Here is a 23204-nt window from a genome sequence, read left to right on the forward strand (position 1 = left end):
CTTTTAAAAACTGTAAGTAGAGAACATTACAAACTTCTAAATTCTATGCGAATGTTGCTGGTACCATCAGATGTCAGTTCATAGAATATTGATTAGGGTAACATTGGTCTCCAAACCAACTTCTCAGTAAGAAAACTTAATAGGTCAAAAAATATTATATATACTATATATACATATATATGTGTGTATGTATATATATATATATATGTTTTTGTGTGTATATATAACATACATATATGTACAAACACACACAAATATATAAATACATATATATTTAATGTTTTTTCTCTTTTGGCCTATTACATTTTCTTTTTTTTTTTCAAGTTTCAGATATTTATTAATCAGTGTAAACCCCAACATAACACACCAACATGATTCCGTGCATTTGGAGGGGAAATATTTCCTGGTTAAGTGGAAAATTGTGCAGATGGCTTCTGGAAGACCTTCATTCTAAGCAGCTTTTTAGTGAGACATTTCATTTAGAAGTCTGGACCTTCTTTCTTCAGTTTGCTGTAATATACATTCACTGAGTAGAACTTGTATTGCTGATTGGGACCCATTTTGTTCCAGGGTTCTGGGTTATTCTTTTTATCCCAACAGACATCTGAATTGAACAATGCCAGGCGCATGACATACAGCACTGCTCCAGTACCTCCAGCTCCAATAAATACAAAGAGGGGGATCAAGCTTGGATGCTTCTTAGCCTGACCGATGATTTGGCACAGCATGGTTGCAGCAGTGGGCTGGGGTCCCCAAGCACAGAAAAACAAAACTACAAGGCCCAGGAATAGGTAATCTCTGATTACGTTTTCTTATTAAGAAGTTGGTCTATGTATGTATACAGGTATGTATTCACACACACACATTACAGAGATTATTTCATCCCCATAAACTAGCTCAAGATTCAAAATGGATGCTTAGTCCCTAATACAACGCAGGGCAGGATATGGAGCTCATAAGGCATCAGAATAAGAAAATCCAGGTCCGCTTCTCAGCACAAGGTCACCACAGTTAAGGATCATTAAACTTGTATTTTAAAAGTGAAGAAATACGCTGTGTTTTTGAGGATCACTAAATGGTTTCCATAGACTAGAAAAAGTCCTTAATGTCTTTCTCAACTTCCTAGTAAACAAAAGAGTCACTCACTAAAGCCTACAAATCCACTAAAACACCCTGGAAAAAAGCACACAGAAAGAAAAGGCCTTTTCCTTGAACCACCACCCACAAGAGGTTACACTGTACCAGACTCCAATTCATCAAAAGGTCCGAGCCATTCACAAACAAAGGCAGGGGCCAGCTCCTTCTGTCCCCCAGGGCTCAGCCCCCAGACAACAGCACCATTTTTCAGTCAACACTCCACATCAGCATGGAAAGCAAAAGAGGGTTTTTTTAAATGTCCCTGCTCTCCACAACCTAGGACCCCTCCCTCTGCATGAATGCGGCCTCTTTGCTCAGGGGGTGGAGGTCAGGTCCTGGGAAATACCCTGAACCTGGAGTCTTCCGAGAGGGAAAGTGAAAGGGGAAAAGTGTGCACGCGGCACCCAGAGGGGATTTGGAGGGAGGCCCATCAGACATCTCCACTGAAAGGCTGAGTCAAGGGGAAGGGAAAAGGCGAGCCCCCAAATCCGGGGAAATTGCAGATACTCAACAAAAGAATTCAAGGGTCTTCATAAGGCATTGTTCACAGGCTGCTTCAGGGAAAGTGGCTTATGGACAGTGATTGATTACCTGTCAGGCAGAACTTGTTCAAAAGTGATTCAAGCTCCGCATGCATTGGGGGTAGGACCAGAAGTCAAGGACACTGGTCTCATTCATTCACTCTTTCCACACTTCGTCACAGAGCACCTACCATGCGTTAGGCACCATGATAGGAGCAGGGAGGCACCACAGAGATAGCCCCTGCCCTCTGAGCACTGCCGGTCCAGTAGGGGGGAAGGCCTGTACAGACGTCTATGGTGGGAGGTGGAATGTTAAAAGTCAGAAAGTACTTTTAGCAAAGTGCTCTGAGAGTTCAGAGGCCAGGAGACAGCAAGGCCATCCCGTTAACTACATCAACTACCAGATAATCTCCTTTCACAGTTAAATATTTCTCATACTAAGATGTCAATTCAAGCCATACACAAACGTGCACATACGTGCACATACACACAAAAAGTAAACCTCAGAGTAATCTTTTAATTCTAGAAGTAAGGTTGGTTTGTGCCTCTGAAGGGAACGCAGCCGGCGAAAGCCGTTCTAGTATGAGTTAGGATGGTAAAATTCCCAGTTGCGTAGTTCCAAAACCTTCAGTGTTCCAATCCACCTTTTTGATACCTACATCAAAGGATTTCTGGTATTCTCGAGGTGAGGGGATTTATTTAAATAGTGGCATCAAGCTAATGTTTGTAAGGTGCTTCAAGGACCTTGAACACAAGTTGAAAGTTGTAGCATCATCATTATTTCTTCATCTGTCCTCTACTGTTTCCAAAGAAACAGAAACAACCACTTAGACAAACACACAGAAAACTCCTCTGGACACCCAAGTTAACCAATGTCTCCTTTCTTCCCAAACCACCAATCAGCCAGTCACCGGGCAAACAGCTCAAACACCAAGCGAGGAAAACATGTTATTTTTCTGGGCAAGCCTTAACTTCACTGCCTACAAAACACAGCCCCACGGGGCACATCCCACACATGGGGAGATTAAGGCTCCCCTCTTGCATTGGAAACCAATGGTTACCCGTCAACGCCTGCGGAAACTGAGGTCAGGATTTGCCGGCATGCACCGTGAAGTCCAAGCTCATTTATTCTCGAGCTGTCCTACACAGACCAGTATTCTCATCCAAGTCGTCCCTCGGATGCCTCTCCCATTGATAAAACACGAAGAAAGCACCGAAGGAGTACGTAGCATGAGAGAGAAGGCTTCTCCTCTCCACTGAGCCTTATCCCTCAGCCACCCAACACCCAGCGGACGTTTCAGAACCAGAGAATTGGCTCAAAGTCAATGCTGGACAGTGAGTCAACCCGGATGTCTAAATGTCTCCTGAATCAGGCAACTCGGTGAGCTACGGTAAGAAAAAGAAAGTAAAAACAAACAAGAAAACCAGGCTTCAGATAGTTCTTACAAAATGAAGCTATCAGGAGCCAAGGTCCACAGTGCACACAGCCACTTAAAAGCACACTCCAGAGAACTTGTCAGAAAGCTTCGAAGTACAAGGAAGGCTCCCTGCCACGGGCCAGGGTCAGGGACCCAAAGGTGACAATGAGACACTCCCAAGAACATCTGGCCCAATGAGCCCAGTGCTCGGCCTTTCCAGACGGTGGACAGTGGCCTCTGTGTTCACTCATTCACTGACCCCAGACTCCCGACCCAGGTTTGGCTGCTTGTGGACAGCAGAGCACAAACCTCATTCACCCAAGCCCAGTGTGGGGTTAGGGTTCTAAGGCGGCTGAAAAGCCACTGTCTTCCCTTATTTCCACTGTCTTCCTCCAGGAGATTTGTCAGTCTTCCAGCAAATGTCTCTGGAGGACCTCGTTAGGTATGTTTTGGGGAACAAGTGGTGCAGCAGACAGATGAGGGCCCTGTTCTCACGCAGCAAAAGTAAGCAACTACCACAAGTGCACAAATCAAGTAAGTGACCAAGAAAAGCAACACTGTGGAAAGTTCACCGAACGCGATAAAGAGGGTGATATCATAGAGACAAAGGAGGCCAGGGGAACCTTTTGAAGGGGGAAGTCAGGCACACCTCTCTGAGCGGGCCACCTTTGAGCAGAGGCCTGAAGAGGGGAGACGGGGGTGCTCCAGGTAGAGTGGACCTCAAAAGCAAAGAACTCGGCATGTATGAAGGACTGAGAGAAGGCTGGCGAGGTTGGAGGGTGCTAGGAGAGGGAGAGAGGGGCCCAGGGTCGCTGAAAGCAGGCACGCCTCAGTCAGCCAAGAGTGGATGTATTCTAAGAATCAGGAGATGCGCTGACGCATGCTAGGCTGTAGAGAGAGGGACTTTGAGCCGTTAACTTTTCTGCGGCTCCGTCCACATATGAAACATGAGCATTATCGGGACTGACTTTGGGGTGGTTGTGAGGGTGAAAAGCTCACCAGGACGAAGAGTGAGGCTGGACCAGACAGAGCAGATGCTCCCCTTCTCGTACACTAAACATCGCCGCGTAAAGGAATATTTAGATTCCACCGCCACCCTGCCCTCGAAACAAGAATATTCTCCTCCGAGTGAGAGGGAGCAAGAAAAGAACACTAAACAGCCCCTGGGACATAGCTAACACAGGCCTGCAATGTGAGAGTCTAAACACTGACCTTGGCCCGAATTCTTTTAGTCACCACTTTAGCTACAGCTTGAGGTCACACCTCCTGGTTTCAAACCATGGCTGTGTGATCTTGGGGAGGTAACTTAACCTCTCTGTGCATGTTTCCTCATCTATAAATGGAGATAACACCCACTTCATAGGCTTGTTTTAAAGATTATATATAGAATTAATATAAATATATGATAATTTATTATTATACAGAATATATAGCAAATAATTTCTGGTATATAGTGAATATACAATATATATTAGCTATAATTATAATAATTAGTTTTTTTCTATCTGAAGAGACACTAATTTCACATTCAAACAAGACACTGAAGACATTTCAATCCCATATAACCAGATGTAGGACAATGTCAACTACTATTTCTTTTTCTTTGACTATTAAATACCATATTTTGGATTTAGTGATTAAAAGAACATTTATCTTGGCATGGATAAATTGCATCAAATATAATTTTTCTCTCTCAATGGATTAGATATATTTTGGTTGGATTTGGTTTTTACAGAGCTGAATAATTATTTTAAATGTAAAGACTCAGTTTATCCATTAAATTTGTCAAGAAAACTTTGGCAATTGACAAATCATGTTTTACCTCAAGTTGTAATTTTATACTTGGGTGCCAAAAAAATGTATACAAGTGGACACTGGTCACCACTGCTCAAGCAGTAAGTAGTTCGCTGTAATCAGAAGTCTCCGGATTCTGATGGTAACCAATTTGAGCACCCCTTGTAATTGCAGAAGTCAAGCGCGACTTGTACTCGTCTTTTGTTGTCGGTGTATATTGAGTAGTACAATTTTAATACAGTTTTCCTTTCTTAAAATGTGTATACATTTTTTTTGGCACCCTTTGTGTGTATAATATATCTTGAAGGTTATGGGCCAAAATATCAACAGCTCCACAGTGGTTGCAGCTGGCCAATGAGATTATGTGTTTTTATGTGTATATCTATACTTTCTCTCTTTCTATCATGAACATTGATTGGTTGTGTGCAAAATAAATCAAAACCTCAACACAAGATAAAAAAGAAATAGATCTGGAAGCAAGTGATGATGGCAAGGACGCTATAAGAGTCCATGAGCCTGCCTTGCCCTTTGCAGCTATCTTGGGCAAATTTCTAAACCTCTCTAAATTTTGGTTTCCTTGTTTGTGAAACGGACAAAACAGTCCTTTTTACACAGTGTTGTGGTGAAGATTGGATGAGGCATATAATGAACACTCAGTAAATCACAGCTCTAGTAGTACTACATAGTCTTTAAATGAATCTGGGTTCAAATCTTGTTTCTTTCATTAATTAGCTGTGTGACCTTGATAAGTCACTTAACCTCTCTGTGCCTCAGTTTCTTCATATCTTATAATAATGGAACTCACCTCATAAGGGTACAACAGTATACGAGGACTAGTGACCACTGTGCTGTACAGCTGAAGCTGATGTAGGATAATATTGAATGTCAACTATAATTATATACATATATAATTATATATATATATATATATACACATATATTAAATATATATATATATATTCCCCCCCTCCATGGGGTGTAAAGCACAGAATAGGGAATAGAGTCAGTGGAATTGTAACAGCTGTATACGATGTCAGAGGCATAGTAGATTGGGGACGGGGGGTTATCACTTTGTGAAGGGTATAAATGTCTAATCATTATGTTGTTTTTGTACTCCTGAAACTAATATAAAAAAATTTAAAAGGGGGGGAAGAGTATATGAGGACTAAAGGAGTGAACATATGTAAACAACGTAGAACAGTGCCCAGCACGTGGTGAAGTGCTATGTAACTGCTTTATTATTATTATAAAATCTGAGTCTAACACTTCTGAAGGCAGTAAGGTTAAACAATCATGCAAATATGGTTGATTTCATGGTGACCAAAATAATAAGCAAGAATAGCACGGCATTTTAGTGCCATTCATTGGCAGAGACACTAATTTTTATTCATGTATGAACTTGTTATATTTATGTGGCAAAAAAAAAAAAGGTCCTAATTTTTATTTGTTTCTATATATTTAAAGAACACGTTGTAACGTCAGGACTTAGCAAACTCTTAATTTTCTGACTTAATTTGACCAGTGAGCATTTTTCATCAGCCTGTCTTCATATTGTTCCTCCAGCACAGAACAGGATTCAGTAAGTCTGCACGCATGCGTTAGAGTGTGTAATCCTCAGTGTGCCAACCACAAAAGGGCTCAGGCTGTCTACTTATTTATCAAATACATTTTTTACTGGAAGACTGTCTTGCTTGGAACCATGCTCGGTACTGGGGAGACCTAGATGAAAGAAGATGTAGTCCCTGAGAAATAACGCAGTGGTCAAAATTCAGAATAACACAGAACTGAGTTTGACCCTCCCCTTATTCCTCTTCTCTTTACCGTTAATAGCTGCAGGTCCGTGGGCACACTACTTAGTTTCTCTGAACTTCAGTTCCTTCATCTGCAAAACAGGAATAATAACAACAGCTACCTCAAAGGTTTGTGGCGCAGATTGAATGAAAAAGTTTCCTGTAAAGCGTTTAGCACCTGGTAAGCTCTCAGTCAAGTTAACTATTGCTATATGCTCTTTGAGGGAGACAAACACAAGCTGACAGCTGAACATCCATGGGAAAACTGAGATCGACTTTCAAGGACGAGTATGAGAGCACAGAAGAGGGAGTGACTCAATTTACCTATAGGAGCCAGGATTTAGGAAAATGGAATTGAGCTATTATCTTTAGCACCTTCTGTTCCCATTCTGGTGCCTGCCCCCCCACCCCACTGCCCATGATCCTTGGTTGATCTGCCCCCGTCTTACATAAATTAGAACCCACGTTCCATGTCTCTAGTTGCAGACCCAGTCAAAGCTTACTCTCATCTTCATTGAATGGTAAGGTCAAGGGTATCTTGTTTAACCACACATCTGTTGTTTGAGTCTCTTAAACAACACTCCAAAGCACTCATTATCCAGATGTGGCTAGAGGACCTGCAGTGATGCCAACTTGCCCCTGTGAAGGACTGGACATCTTTAAGAAGCTTGGCAGCATTAGCGGACAGGCCTTGGCACTGGCCTTTGGAAACAGGCTGAGACAGGTAAATTCCAGCCCAGAAATCAACCCATCACCTCATTCCCATGGCTTGTCCGCCATGGCCGTTGGGGGTCTCGTGTCTATTCTGCTTGTAAGCTATTCTGATCAGTAACTCTTGACTTCTGTTCAGGGCACTGGACACTGCCTCGTGCTCTGTCCCCAGTCTCTGTGTCTGGATCTGTTCTCTACCACAGCTTCTTGAATTCCGACCCTTGATTTACACTGCTCCTCGCAGAAGCATGTATGACCTTATAAGACCACGTGTCTGCTTATTGCTTAAAAACGTCCTCCTCGGGGTGGCCAGGTGGCTCCGTTGGTTAGACCATGAGATCTTAACAACAAGGTTGCCAGTTCAATTCCCGCATGGGATCGTGGGCTGTGCCCTCTGCAACTAAAGATTGAAAATGGCGACTGGACTTGGAGTTGAGCTGCGCCCTCCACAACTGGATTGAAGGACAACGACTTGGAGCTGTTGGGCCCTGAAGAAACACACTGTTCCCCAATATTCCCCAATTAAAAGAAAATTAAAAAATAAAGCAAATTTCCTCCTCACAGGGAACTAAACCCCACCTCCCTGCAACTTGCAATCGTGGGCTCATTCCCATTATAGGGGCCATCCTGAAGAAGTAGAATCTTTAACAAAGCAGAGTTTTGAATATCTGCAGGACCACTCCAGACTGCCTGCCATTCCCCACTTCTCTTGGGCAGAGAAAACATTTCCAAGTCCCTTCTACTGCTTCTCTTGAGATGTTCCCTCATTAGCCCAACCTCTTTCCTAGGATGCCGACAACTCCACACGGCCATTCGGCTGATGATGGCTTTTCTCTGTCACTGATCCTGGGGAACATTTGCATTTGCTTCAACACAGTAGCCCAAGAAGGAGCAATGTGGGAAATTCTGACAAATGGGTGGTCCGATGTGATCTCGGGTGACTTCTGCACAGCTCATATCACCCCACAAGAGCAATTCCTCCTCTGTCTACAGAAGGAAAGTAAAGAATTGCAAACATCACCAGGAGCAGTAACCCGTTTTTGTTAATTTTCAATGGGCTCTTTGTGAACAGGTACTATACTGCAACATGTATTTCCAGAGTTGTGCCCAAGAATGCACAACAAACCCTAGATAGGACTTCTTGGAGCCAAACCTGGGAAGTGTTACGTCTTTTCCTTCCTAGACATACGGAAGGACAGGAAAGAAAACACAGAAAAGGTGGAACAGAAGGCTGTGTTTACACTGCTCCTTGCCTTGTGGTTCCAGGGACCGGAGTAAGTCTGCATAATGCCACAGCCAGTCCTAACGGCCCTCCCTCACTGCGAGGACAGTTCCACTGGATGGTCTTCCGATCCATTCTCGGCTGCCCTCTGTGTCCTAGGAGGCTGCCCCCAGATCCCTTGACTGGAAGGTGGAAGAGAAGTGAGGTCGGGTACCCACTCCCTGCATTGCCTCTCTGCTGGGCTTTGAGTGGCAGTGACTGTGTGTCTCCACATATGGCGTGCAACCCCTCTTTCACAGCTACGGTCAGTCCTCTCTAGTAGGCTCTTCCCTTGGTCCCCTTGCCCCTCCAGGTCTGTGGGTAGGAATGGCCCTCTGCTGTGGCTAGACCCAGGTTAGCCTGCCCACAGCTCTGAAGTAGTCGCTTCATTCCATTTTCTTTCATTATCCTTTGGAGGGTGCCAGCTGCTCCTGTGGGAACCTTGACTGAAGTGGCCTATGTTTAAGGAATATTTAATCATGTCCATATGCCGAGAACTACTGTGACCACTAATTCTCCCAGATCATAGCCCAGATTCACAAGACCTTGACCGAGGGACTCAGAATTCTCCGAAGGAGTCAATGGCTCAGAGAGACGTTATTGGACCACCTGATAGGTTAGCTCTCAGAATCCAGATGTGCCTGGACAAAGAAAAGTGAGCCCCTTCAGGGCGTATGTGGAATGAGGTGGAAGTGCTTGTTCGGAAATGTTTCCTGATTAAGTGCTGTTGGTCTTATGACATGAAAAGGTAAATCAAAAAGAATCCTGGGAAGGCAACAACGATTTATTGCTGTTTATTAGTCCTCATCACAGCCCTGTGGAAAAGGTGTTTTATTCTCCCTAGTTTACAGATGAGAAATCTGAGATAAACAACTTCCCCAAGGATTCAGCTAGAAAGAGGGGAGCTAGGAGCCAAAAAGGCATCTGCCAACGCCTTCGCATGCATTCTTCCCACCACCCTACCCACTTTTTTCTCTCAAAACTGAAACTTCTCCAAAAGCATCAGTATAAATTTCCGACTAGCCAACGATAGATAGGATATTATCTTGAGAAACATTAATTTTCTCAATTTTCACAAGGTACCAGGCTAAAAAACAAGGGCTTTTTTTTTTTTCCAGTCATAGGATAAAAGCAATCAAGTAATAACTACATGGAATTTACTAGAAAAACCCCACACACACACAAAAAAAAACCAAAAACATAAGAACTTATTTATTTTAATAATGCTTTTTATAAACGAAGGTGCTATTATGCCCTTCAGGTCTGTTTTTATTTCATTTCTTCAACTTGCCTGAGTCTGGCTTCTCAGTTGTCTTTATTTTGACTGTTTCTGCCCCAGAGAGGTGGTGCTACAGGTTCTGTGAAATCATTACCTTTACAGCTGTGCTTGCTACCTCACAGAGACGCAAGAGAAATACAGGCTCTCTGCTTCCTTTTTAAAACCTGACAGTCACACTTTCTCCACTTCAAAGCCACATCATATGACCTCAGCAGGCTGACATAAATGGACACTCATGCAAGAGATTATTCATTCAGTGGCTTTTTCCATATGGTAAAAAAAAAAAAAAAGAGTCATTTGTTAACCTTTGTGGAGTTTAACAGTTTACAAAGCCGTTTTCCATACATTAATTTAATTTGGTTCTTAGAATGATTTATGAAATGGATGTATTTTTTTTCTAATTTTGCAGATGATGAATCTGAGATTTAGAGAGGGAAAGTACTGTGGCTGAGGTCACAGCACCAGTAAAAGACAGAAGTAGGACTTGAATTTGAGCCCTCTGCCCTGAATACTAAGATAGTCTTAGAACAGACCAGAACAACCAATTTGCCAGTGCTCCGGAGATGTCTGAGCACCCGGAGAATTGATCTAAGTGCCAGTGAGTCCTAAAAATACATTCATGACACAAATACAGGAGTATTGCTCTAGAAGGTTCTAGGCCCTGTGGAGTGTTTCCAAAGGTGAGGGGTAGAGGTTACCCTCTCTCCTTGGAGGCTGGAGAAACTGCACCAAGCACCTTTCCAGCACCTTCTGCCTTGGGTCAGAAGGTGCAAAACTCTCTGCTGATCTTCAGTCCAAGCTCCTAGCACACACCCGACATCTCAGCTTAAGGCAGCCTCCAGAGAATAATTTGGAGAAAGTCTAAATACCCTCCTCTCCTACTCTCTACTTCTGCCATAGCAACTACAGTCTTAGGGTTTCTGGAGCTCTCCTGAAGCTGCAGGAGTCTTGACATGTCTCCACAGCGTCCTGTCTGTCCTCGGCACCTCCTGACATTCTGTGTAAAGAGGTGGCCCCAGAATCTCTTCTCTCTCAGGAGGATGAAACTCAGTGCCCATCCCGATTCTATTCCAAGCGTCCATGTCATTGGGGTGCAGTTAACAACCCCACCACAAACCAACTGTATTGTGGGCCTGTTTCTAGAATAACATAGTACCTACCTCAAACTGTTGATATAGTACCCGAAACGACACATCTAACAATATATCCAGCACATAGTAAGCATGCTATAATAGTTATTATTATCACAGATCTGTACTACAGAGCTACATAGCTGTGTCTTGCAGAAACCCTTATTTTCAAAAAGGAGAACATTCTTGTTTTTATAATAATTGCAAACAAAAGTAAGTGCAGTATGAAAAACTGTATGTGAACAAGTTAGATCGTCTAGAGGAAATGGACAATGTCAAGACACAAACTTCCAAAAAAATGACTCAAGAAAAATCTGAATAAACCTATACATAACAAGTAAAAAGACCGAATCAATAATTTGAAGGAAAAAAAAATTCCCACAAAGGAAAGCTCAGGCCAAGATAACTTCACTGTTGAATTCTACCAAATTTCTAAAGAAGAATTAGCACCAATCTTTCTCAAACTCTTCCCAAAAATAAAGAGGAGAAAACACTTTACAACTCATTCTATGAGGCCATTATTACCCTGATACAAAAACCAGACAAGGGCATCACAGGGGAAAAAAAAAAACTATGCACCACAATTTCTTATAAATATAGATGGAAAATCCTTAGTAAAATACCAGCAAACCAAATCCAGAAACATATACAAAGGATTATATACCATGACTAAGTGGAATTTACCCCAGGAATGCAAAGTTGGTATAACATCTGAAAATTAATCAATATAATATATCAACTTAATACTAGATCATTTCCACAGACACAGAAAAAGTATTTTACAAAATACAACACCCTTTCATGATAAAACACTCAAAAAACTAGGAATAGAAAGGAACTTCCTCAACCCGATAAAGGAAATCTACCAAAACAAAACAAAACAAAAAACCCTCCATGCCTATCATATGTAATGGTGAAAGACTGATGCTTTGGCCCTAGGATGAGGAAAAAGAGAAGAACATCAGTTCTCACTACTTCTGTTTCACTAGGAGACTAGCCAGAACAATTAGGCAAGAAAAAGAAATCAAAGACATGAGATTAGAAAGAAGCAAGTAAAATTATCTCTATTCACAGATGACACACTCTTGTATATAGAAAATACTAAGGAATCCATGAATTTAAAAAAAGCTTTTAGAAATAATGAATATGTTCTACAAGCTTGTAGGAAACAAGTCAGTGTACAAAACTCATTTGTATGTCTACACACTAGCAATGAACTATCAGAAAATGAAATTAAGGAAACTATTTCACTTACAAGGGCATCAAAACAATAAAACACTAATAAACTTAACAAAGGAAGTGTAAGACTTGTATACTGAAAACAACAAAATATCATGGAAATAAATTAGAGAACACCTAAATATACGAAAAGACATTCCAAGTTCATGACTTGTAAAGATTAATATCGCTAAATGGCAATACTCGCCAAATTAATCTGCAGACTCAATGCAATCCTAAGCATAATCCCAGATGTCTTTGTTGCAGAAATTGACAATCTGATCCTAAAATTCATATGTAAATGCAAGGGACTCAGCATAGCCAAAACAATCGTGAAAAAGAAAAACAAATTTGGAGGATACATCAGTGCACATGAAATATACATATTTCATAACTCAAAAAACACACAATAATTTCTAGACTCTAGTCATGATGAGTTAATGGAAAATTATGACTACCAAAAGGCATTTATGCAGGAAAATAAATATCACCCATTTTCTACTCTACACTCAGAGTACGAACATCTAACAAGACAAATTCTAGAACAAATGCCCATCCCAAAAATGCTATAACCATAACATCTCATCTTGTTGATTGCTGTCTAATATAATAGGTGCTCCAAAAACAATGGTGAATGAAAATGTGGATTTTCCCCTCATCAATCCTACATCGTCCTTCTGGTTTACTCTTTCCTTTGCTAACTCTAGGATCTACATCGTTTGACACCCCTTCCTCCACTCTTTCCGTGCTTTCTTCTCCTTTTTCTACCACTCCCCTCCCTCTCACAGCTCTCTCTCTTCCTCTCCTCTCTAATCACTCACATCTGAGTAATGGTCATAGTCACTCAATTCTACTTCTTTAAGTCTGTCCACTTTTCTCCATTCCCACTGCCACCATCTGAGACAAAATCATCATCATCCGTAACTGCTTTTCTCAGAACGGCTCACAGTATGAGTAGCTGAGCTTTGTGATGGACATACTTGTGTAAAACAGTTCTCATTTCATCCTCACGGTTATTCTACTAGGTGGGTGTTGTCATGATTCTTTGTTTTCAAAACGCGAAAATCGAGACTCAGACAGGCTAAGTCACCGGTCCGCCAGTGCTGACCGATGAGTCTGTCGGATTCCATGGCCCTTATTCTCGCCCACTACTCCATCCTGCCCCCAGTCCTGCCACGTGCGCAACATGGCAGCCAGAGAGGTATTTCTAAAATGTGAAGCAAGTCAACATGGTAAGTAAGCGCTTATATATTAATAGGTAAAGATTTTCCTATTTACCTTCTCTCTTTTATCTTTTTTTTCTCTTCCTGCCATTCCTGCCAACTTTCATTTCCTTTATATAAACTTCATATTAGTGTGTTTCCTCACATTTGTAAAAGACCTAATACTTTTCAAAACTTTTGTTCCTCAAAGCAATCCTGTGAAGTAGGCAGGACAAACTGCTTTATAGAGATATCAAATGTCTTTGTATGTCACATGAGTGTAGTGGGACGGTAGTAATTAGCAGGTAGTGAGATGTAGTGAGAGCAATAGCAACAGAAGACACAACAGCAGTGACAGGAACTGCAGCTGTAGGAAAATCAATAGAACTATTTATGTCATTAACTTACTTCTCTGAGCCTCATTTTCCTCATACATAAAACAGAGATAATAACACATACTTAAAAGATTGTAGTGAGGATGAAAGAAGATAACGTATATGAAGCATCTATTCTGTTTCAGGAACATACCAAACACTCAGTCAATATTAGTTAATGGCAACCTGACCCGACAAGGTCAAGGTCACTGAGCTGGTTAAAGTCAAAGCCAGCACAAACCCAAGTTGGACTTTCCACCACGTCATCCCACCTTTCCACCTGGACCTGGCCTGGTCATGTTTTCAGTGACACAAGACAGTTGGCTCATTCGTAGCATGTATTCTGCCTGCCCTCTACTTCTACCTAGAAGAAAAAACGGGGAATGGGCTGGGAGCATCATAAAAGAGGGCATTTAATGCAATCTGTGATGATAAGATTCCAAAGCCTAAAATCGTCCCACGGGTTCTGCTTTTATGATTGACTTAATGAAGAAACACTAGCACTACATGATTCTAATCTAACAACTAGTCTCAATTTTCTGAGGTCTTGGCAATAGGGGGGAAAAAAGGTCCCGTTTCCTGATTTTTATTTTCAGTGCTCTCCCACGTTCTCCAAACCAAAAGGATGGTTAAGATGCAAACTCAAATTGACCAAACAACACACTAAACATAGGAAAAGTGGATGGCTGGACAAAGGATGAGAGGAGTGGGGCTTGCCCCGGTGGCTGAAGCCAGCTCTGAAGACAAACTCTAAGAACAAGACCACCACAAGGCACCCATGCTGATTTTTCCAGGAGGACGTGAAGTAAGCCTAAATTCCACTGGGGCATTCACGTGGAGGGGTCAGCGAGGGAGTGGATGCTCACTGAGTCCAGTCCATCTTGGCAGGGAGGGTGATAGGGTGTGGGTGTCTTGTCATCAAATCTGCAGGACATCGACCCAGCCCATTATGTCAGCAAGAATCGCATCACGCAGGGAGCATAAGGAGGCGGCCCCTCAGAGCCATCAAATCCCACAGCACAGCGTTAAAAGCCTCTTACCTCTCTCCTTCAGGATTCGTTCAGGACTCTGGATGGGAATCGCCATTCTCATGGCCCACGATGTCTCAGGCACCACCTAAGTGTTTCACTCACATTACCACATTTAATTTCTACAACACCCCTTCCAGGAATGCATCCATATTTTACTGGTGACTAAGCTGGGCTCAGAGAGGTGAAGTCATTGGCCTGATTGCACCGTCAATGTTTAGCAAAGTTGAGATTCAAACCCAGATCTGTCGGAAACCATGGCCCATGTTTGTTGTTTTTTCACCAGACTACACAGCTTCCAGAGTAAGTTCAGAATCCCTCTCTTGACACAGTTCTTTCCTGTCTGCCTATTTGGGCATTTATATAACCTCAATAGTAGTGAAAGGCTGTTTTCAAATGTCCCTGTACATTTAAATCTAACTTTACATAAGCTTTCATTGCATTTGTTACATTTTCAAAACACCTGCCCACGGCACTCACATTGTAATTCATTACTTAGTGAATGCTACACTGTCAGGTGTCTTGCTAGACACCAGAAGATAAAAAATAAGCACAGTCTCAGGCCTTCCCCCAAGACCCAAAACTAAGCCTGACCTGATGTAGAGGCTTTTTAAGGAGCTATTATTACCTGAACCTAAGACATGGCTTGTTTGCCTCACTGCTAATGCGTCCTAATCTGATACTGAGTCAAACTACCTGGGCTTCTCACACGCCCAGAGAGCGAGACTCCCAACTCTAGGTTTCCTCTCTGGGTTCTGTCTGGGCTCCCTGTTTTAGCCATCTGACTAGTAACACAGCTTATTAAGGCTAGCATCCTGCTCTGCTCTTCCAAGTCCCCTTTCTAGGCCTGGAGGCCTGTCCAGTGGCACAGAATTTGATGGGACAAGCACCATTCATGCTGTGGTCTCAGTCTGTCTGCTTGTTGAGAAACCCCATGCCTCATATTGAGCTCTAATCACAAGTCTCTCATGGGGACCAGGACCAGTTATTGCAGGGGGCATGAGGCTGAACCTTCACACAATCAGGCTGGCCAGAGATTCAGTCCCGAGGTGGAGGGGGACAGGAGGAGTAAACCCAGTTCTCAGCCGACCTCTGCAAATGACTGTGTCGTACCCAGCTGAGTCCCAGGACAAGACAGAAATGGCCTCTTTGTTTCTCTGTCTGAAAGCAAGTCTTCTACAAACTTCAGGTTTTCTGCGTGGATCTAACCTACCCAAGCATATCAATATAAAATCCAATCCTTGATACGGTCCATTGTCAGGAATTTAAAATTCATTTTGTTGACTTTTTGTGTAGCACCTTCTTAAATTTTGACAGAAGACAGATAGGAACTACGTTCAGGTCAATTCACCCCCAATTCCACAAATGTGTATTAACTACCTGCCATACGCAGGGTACAGGAGACGACCTTGTCCCTTACATACTGAAGACATTTCTTATTCATCATGTACAGACTTAGATCCCTGAGATTAGCAGGCCAACCCAAAATCTAGAGCAATTGTAAAATTCAGAGTGAATTTCAGTGAAAGCTTTACTGAGCAGCGACTGTTCTAACTGTTCTGACCATTCAGCCAAACAAGAAGAAAACGTGCCCCAGGCACACTTCTGTACAGAAAGGCCAAGCATTAAATCGGTGAGGCCTGTCCGTGTGCAAAATGTCACATGCCAGAGCCATGTTTAGGGAAGACCTGTAGACCTGCCTCTCTGCTAAAGGGACATGATCGTGAGAATTCATTTGCGCAAGCACCACACCACCATCTAGGGCTCTCTTCTGGAGAGAATTATTGTGTTACCAAAAGGATCTCTGAAAGCAGCCCCTTGGCTTGAGACTTAGTGCCCCCATTAGCAAGCAGTCCATCACGAGGAAGCCCCCTTGGCCAAAGACCCTGGCTGCCAATGACCAATCCATAACCATAAGTGAGACCATTAAAGACAGCACAAGAGACATTTGTTTTCCAAGAGCCAAGGAAACAAACTAGGAGACAATTCTCCAAAGACTGAGCATTCACAACCAGCAAGTGCCTGCTGGAAATTTATATGCTGTGAGTGTAAAAGCAATGAAATTCGATAATCTCAAAGCCACAGATTTGTAACTTGCACTTATGTAAATATTTATGGATTCTTTGGGAAAAAAAAATCAATCCTCTCAGCCTTTCTCTTTAGTACATGCTTCAGAGGGAAGCTTTTTTTTTTTTCCCCCTCAAGATGAGGATGTAAAGTCAAGCTATTGCTTACAAACGTTAAGTCAGCAGCCTGCCCAAGAAGAATCTCAGTTCCGTGTATGATTTCACACTAACAGATTATATCACAGCCTCTTCCCAACACTAGTGAGAGCACAGACGAGATGTGGTGTGCCCTCTGTGGCCTGGCCTCCGGGAGACTGAGGAGGTTAAAAGTTGACCAGGTCAGTAACACTTCTTACACAGTAAGAAATGAAAACACCAGGCGTTCCTCCATCATTCCTGCGAAGCACAATGCCTGCAGTCTGCACTGGACTCTGACGCAAGCACATGCAGGCCTTTTGCTCCATCACCTTGGCCAGAGCTGTTACAGTAGCCTGTTAACCGTCTCCTTCCCACTTTCTCGCCTCCGTCTCTCACACTGCCCCAGGGTCATCTACCTAGAATCTGGTTTTCCTGCTTCGTCCCCTCCCCAGTGCTCATGGGAAGCATCAAAGCCCCAGAGTTCAGCTTCTGCTTCATAGCTGGGCAGTCAAGGTGCTCTGCTGTCCTGCCCTGACTTTTCCCCTGCCGGGCTCACAGCTGCATAAACCCTACATATCTGCAACCCTACATCTCTTGCCATTACCTGAGCCTACGCCTAATTTACCAATAGCAGTTTTCTCACACTAGCCAGGAGCTCCCTTTCTCCCTTCTCTATTAAAATCTCATTCTACCTTCAAGGCTTGGTTCAAATGCCACCATAAGAAAATTTCTATATATCAGACAGCGAAAGACAGATGCAATGGGACTTCACTTATATGTGGAATCTAAAGAACAAGATAAACAAACAAACTTACAGATACAGAGAACATTTTAATAGTTGCCAGATGGGAGGGGGGTTGCGGATGAGTGAAAAAGGAGAAAGGATTAAGAAGTACAAATTGGTTGTTACAAAGTAGTCATGGGGATGTAAAGTATAGCAGAAGGAATACAGTCAATAATATTGTAATAACTATGTATGGTATCAGATGGGTACTAGATGTGTCAGGGTAATAGATGGGAGGGGGTTGGGGACTGGAGGGAAAAGGTGAAGGGATTCGGAAGTACCAATTGGTAGTTACAAAATAGTCATAGAGATGTAAAGTAAAGCACAGGGAATAGAGTCAATAATATGGTAATAAGTATGCATAGTGCCAGGTGGGTACTAGACTAGTCAGGGGAATCCCCCCTTCTTAAGTTATATAAACATCTAACCACTATGCTGTGCACCTGAAATTAATATAAAATATTGAATATCAAAATAGTGTAAAAAAGAGAGATTAATAGCTAATAATAGAGATTAATAGCTAAAATATTGGAGTTATATTGAAAAAATTTAAAGACTAAACATTTTGGAAAAATTAATTTGATTTAAAATTCTCTAAGGAAAAAGAAAAAGAATATTCCTACCCCTCTTGCCCCCTTGACTACTCCAAAATTACAATGAGCTGCTCTGTTTGCTCACCTGATGTCTCTTCCAACAGTAAGTGCTCTCAGTCTCGTCCTCTGAAGCTCCATGGAGCGCAGCCCAGAGCATCCCACATAGTAGGCATTTTAAAATGTGTCTGAGGACGGGCACATGCCTACTAATAAATGAACGATTTTAAATGAGCTGAAGCAGGTTTCATGGGTGGCTTTACTTCTTACCTCACTTCTTGGTCAAATGCCATGTTTAAATTTTCTGTTCACGGTTTGAAAAAAAAAAAAAACAACGAAGGTGCTGGAAGTACTATCTTAGTGGATGTTATGGGGGTGGTCAGATACCACTGCACAGTCACAGGGGAGCCCCATTCGAAGACAAATAAGGTGGGATGCTAAAGCCACTAGAAGATCATCCCTGCAGCATCCGTGACAGAAAGGGGTGTGGAAGTGGGTACCAATATACTCGGCCCTCCATAGCCGACCAGCCCTATGTCAAAACATACTCCCTCACAATAGGCCAGACCCTCCAAGGGAGGCAGAGAAGAGCTGAGGTGGCATACCAGCTCTTCCAACCTATAAAACAGCACTGGCATACTGGCACCTCAGTCCTTTAGAAAGGCATTTTATGTGCTTACTAGCATACCCCAGGAATAATATTCACTCCCTGGAACACGGACACTGACAAACAAGGGTCATAGTAATAAGGGGGGGATGGAGTCACAGGTAGACTGATGATGACCCGTCAGGAAATAAATTGGGCCAACTCATAAGCTCAGGTGGAGGTGGGCACCCACAGATGCCATGAGGTGACAGTGGGAGTCAATATGGCCGCCACGGACAGGGAGGGAAACTGGAAGACAGACATCGGAGAAGAATGCTGACAGGGTGGCACAGCAGCAGGGACACAGATGCTGGTGACTCATCACAGCTGCCTCGGGAGCCCGCGTTCACGCTGATCTGATACCCCAGGAAGCAGTGGCTGGGCCACACTAGCAGCAACTACCACAACTGTGGCGGGGCAAGGCGTGTTGAACAGGAACACAGAAGAGAGGTGATGAAACTTTTTCAGGAGTCAGAACTGGAGGTGAGTCTTTTTTGGATAGCAACTAGCCTGGACCATATCTTCTCCCAGCAAAAAGGTTGAGAAAACCCCTCTCACCCCAGCAAGGTGAAAAAGGCAGCATTTTAATTTACAGAGATTTTCTTTTGTTTTATCCCAAGTGTCCTAGAGGAAACTTGCACCTTTAGCAATTTCATGGGTGATGACATGGTAAGTAGCACCAGAAATAGCTAGAGCAGTGGCTCCCAGAAGGGCAGGCCCTAGCCTGAGGACACTGGGGAAATTGTTGGGTGCTTCGTTTTGGTTCTTACCATAATTGGAGGGGCTCTGTGAGCATTTAGTGCGTGGGGGTCCGGGATGGCAATTGTCCTATAATAGACAAGACACTCCTGCTGCACAGATACGTTCCCTGCACCCACCCACCTAACTCTCAAATGCCACCCATGTAGAAAAACTATATACTTAAACTTGTATGTGAAATGAACTCAATTTTATATGAATAAACTAAATATATGCTTGCATGATTTTAAGATATGCTGAAATTTTGAGAAGTGCAACCTGGAAAGTCAGAAATGCAACCTCGAAAGAGAAGATTATTTTTGGTTTAATCTGGAACTTTACCAAAAGGTGCCCACCGTTGGAGGACATCAGAGTTGGCAACACATCTGTGGAAGGCCCATATTTATAGGAAAATCCTGTACCAAAGGACAAGAACTTGACCCTCCGTTAAGTCTTTGAACATAACAGCACTTAGCATGTGCAGACTAAAATACTGTGCTGCTTTCTCCCTGTGCCCCGCCCCACTGAGATCCATTCTCTGCCTTTCTCTGCCCTGCTTTCTGTATCAGGAGGTTGAGCTCGATGGAACGTATCCCAGAGGCTCCCTTGCCCTCTAGCTTCCAGCATTCAGCCAATGAGAGGCAGTGGCAGGAGATCCAAGAGTGAGAGGCTGGGGTATTCAGTCCCTGCTGCCCTCCTTCCAAACCCCAAGGACTGGATGTGGCTGCCTCCCCTCTTCCAGCTGCAGCTCTCACAGGGCTCCTGCAGGTCTCAGGGTGGCAAGAGTGTCCAGCTGTCCTATCTTCAGTTGGTTCTCGAAACCCTGCCCTCACATTCATTCAAGTCTTTTCAATTAAACTCCTTTTTTTACTATGCCATCTCTTTGCTGTCAGATATAACACATATCAATTTATTAAAAACTTTTCGTAAAACCCTGACTGACAGAAATACATAGTGTTTTATTAAAATTACATTTCTTTAATTTAGGGCATTTTTGTAGTCCTGTGTCTAGGGTAGGTTTTTTATCTATAAGATTCACTGCAAGATTATAACAGTTTATTATAAAACATTTGTCATAAAGAGGGATCATTTTATCTGCTGGGGCTAGAGGTAATGAAGACGTAGGATGGGGAAACATAACTTTGAGTAACTGCAGTCAAAGAGCTGAGATTGTGTAGTGACGCTAACATCATGATAGAAAGAAATCACTCCAAGACGGGCTAGAGTGGCTCAGAGATGGACCGACAGATGACGCAGGAAAAGCAGAGAGTGGGGGCAGGGACCTTTTTTCTGGTCAAGAGGTGCTGGCGGATAACACCAGAACATGCAGCACTGACACCTACATACAATTTACAATTGCTGTAAATGTGTGTATATGTGTATACACTTTCAAATACATGATCTCTTTGGGAGACCCTATGGAGGTTAGTCAAGAATGTGAATTCAGGGATCCTCACAAAACTCATTAGCTTTTTTGAAAGTAAGGCAACTGAACTGTGTATAAATTCAACCCATTTTTACATTCAAGTTTCCAAGACCCAGGATGGAAAAACCAGGTTAGCAACACGCTCCAGAGAGTGGTACCTGAATTGGGATGCTCCTGTAAAAGTGCCATACTTTTGTGCACACATGGCCTTGATCTTCCTTGTGCCACCTCCATAGCACATGTGCATGCACGCTCATACGCACACACACGTGCAACCTCTAGGTAGATTTAGATGCCACTCTTTTTAAGCTAAAACCCACAACCAGCTTCAACGAATATTAACTTTTCCGGGGCAGAGGAAATGTATCTAGAGCTAGCTAGATAGATAGATATGTATAGACATCTATATAGATAGATAGATATCTATGTATATATTTGGCAAAAGGACAGGATGGCATCCCAGGAAAGTGGCTGAAATCCAGATCAGCTGTAAAAGACCAGAACAGCCCGAGTCCTACTTGTTTATGTTCAAACCACAGAAGGGCTTTCAGAAAATCTGCTACAGCTGGTGTAATCTTAAGTCTGAAGAATGTTAAATGCCAGACACACTATAGACTAGCTACTTTCCAGTGAAGCTACTTACATGAATGTGCAAATTTAGGGAGGTTCCCTCAGGGAAGGGATTCCCAAGCAGGGACCCTCTCAGTCGTATTCTGCTTCCCTTTGTGCAACCCATACCCACTCCATACACACACACGTCACAGACCCCTACAGTTTTCCCGATCACAGCTAGTACTGGGTACTTGTGAAGCACATCCGAAGAATCAGTGACCTTTTGTTTTTTTGCCCAAATCACTTTGACTGGAGGCCCAAAGAAAGAGCTTGGTTCACCCTTACAGAGCTGGGATTCCTTATAGACCTACAAATGGTGGATACTCACCGCATAGCAGGGACTCCTCTGCTCTCAGGTTCACAGTACCTTAAGGCTGTGCATCTACTTCATCATCGACTCCAAAGGCCCCGTCATACCGAAAAGAAAACTACCGCCTCCAATGAATTGCAGAGAATATACATTATAACCCATTTTCAACATTGTGCCAAGACTTGAGACAAATCTAGAGAGCCAATTTTTAGCTCCTGCTACCCCATGTTTCTTTTCTTCCATCCAAGATTCAGTGACAGAGAGAAGGGGATGCGAAACCACGACGAGGCAGAGCATCTGGCCAAACAGATTCAATCCATTATCCGGGGAAATTATGCTTTAACAGCAACCATTTGCGTGGCTGCAAATATCTTTTTCTAAATCTATGTTGGGCATTTCCTAATAACATCTTTTCTTCAGCATGAGAAATTGCAAGCTTGGTAAATTATCCATCTCAGTATTTCACATAATATACAAATCAAGTATCAGAATGGCAGTTTAGAACAGCAGGTATCATACTTTCGAACTGCGATAATTTTTGAGGTTTTCCAGGCTCCTCCTTACGTTGCTGTTTCTAGTGACATATTATAGAAAGCCCTCAGATACCCACTAATTGATGTAAAACCCAGTTAGGCATATTATAAATACCCTTGGGCTTTTTATTATCTTGGTCCAACAGAAAGCATCAGAATCATTATCATCAATCGCAACGGGATCCATCAAACAAACAGCATCTATTATACTGACATCCTCCTTTGGAAAGGAAAGACCAAAACTAAATAAATAGACAAAGAAAATGAAACTCATCAGCAACATCAATTGAATCTCCAAAATAACAGCTCCTCTTATTATTATAGGGCACATATGATTTCATTCCGGTGGTCCCAAGAAAGGTCAAAGATTCAATCTCATCATTGACTGAGCTCACCTCATACATTAGACCTTCAAATTCTGACAGATTCTAAGTCTAAGAAAACTCAGCACTATTTGACTCTACTTCACTGTGGGAATGAAGTGTGAGAGGGAGATAG

General features: G+C 42.8%; 2 protein-coding genes across 4 annotated transcripts in view; both read right to left on the bottom strand.

Annotated features, from left to right (window-relative positions):
• CREB5 (cAMP responsive element binding protein 5) overlaps positions 1–23204 on the bottom strand; it is a 381676-nt gene that overhangs the window by 321723 nt on the left and 36749 nt on the right. The gene's annotated exons all lie outside the window — the stretch shown is intronic.
• LOC117012439 (cytochrome c oxidase subunit NDUFA4-like) lies at positions 453–773 on the bottom strand. Its single transcript, XM_033088720.1, has one exon. It carries the CDS (start codon positions 726–728, stop codon positions 480–482), a length of 249 nt encoding a protein of 82 aa, XP_032944611.1. The 5' UTR covers positions 729–773; the 3' UTR covers positions 453–479.

The sequence above is a fragment of the Rhinolophus ferrumequinum genome, chromosome 20, assembly GCF_004115265.2.
Source record: "Rhinolophus ferrumequinum isolate MPI-CBG mRhiFer1 chromosome 20, mRhiFer1_v1.p, whole genome shotgun sequence".
NCBI lineage: Eukaryota > Metazoa > Chordata > Mammalia > Chiroptera > Rhinolophidae > Rhinolophus > Rhinolophus ferrumequinum.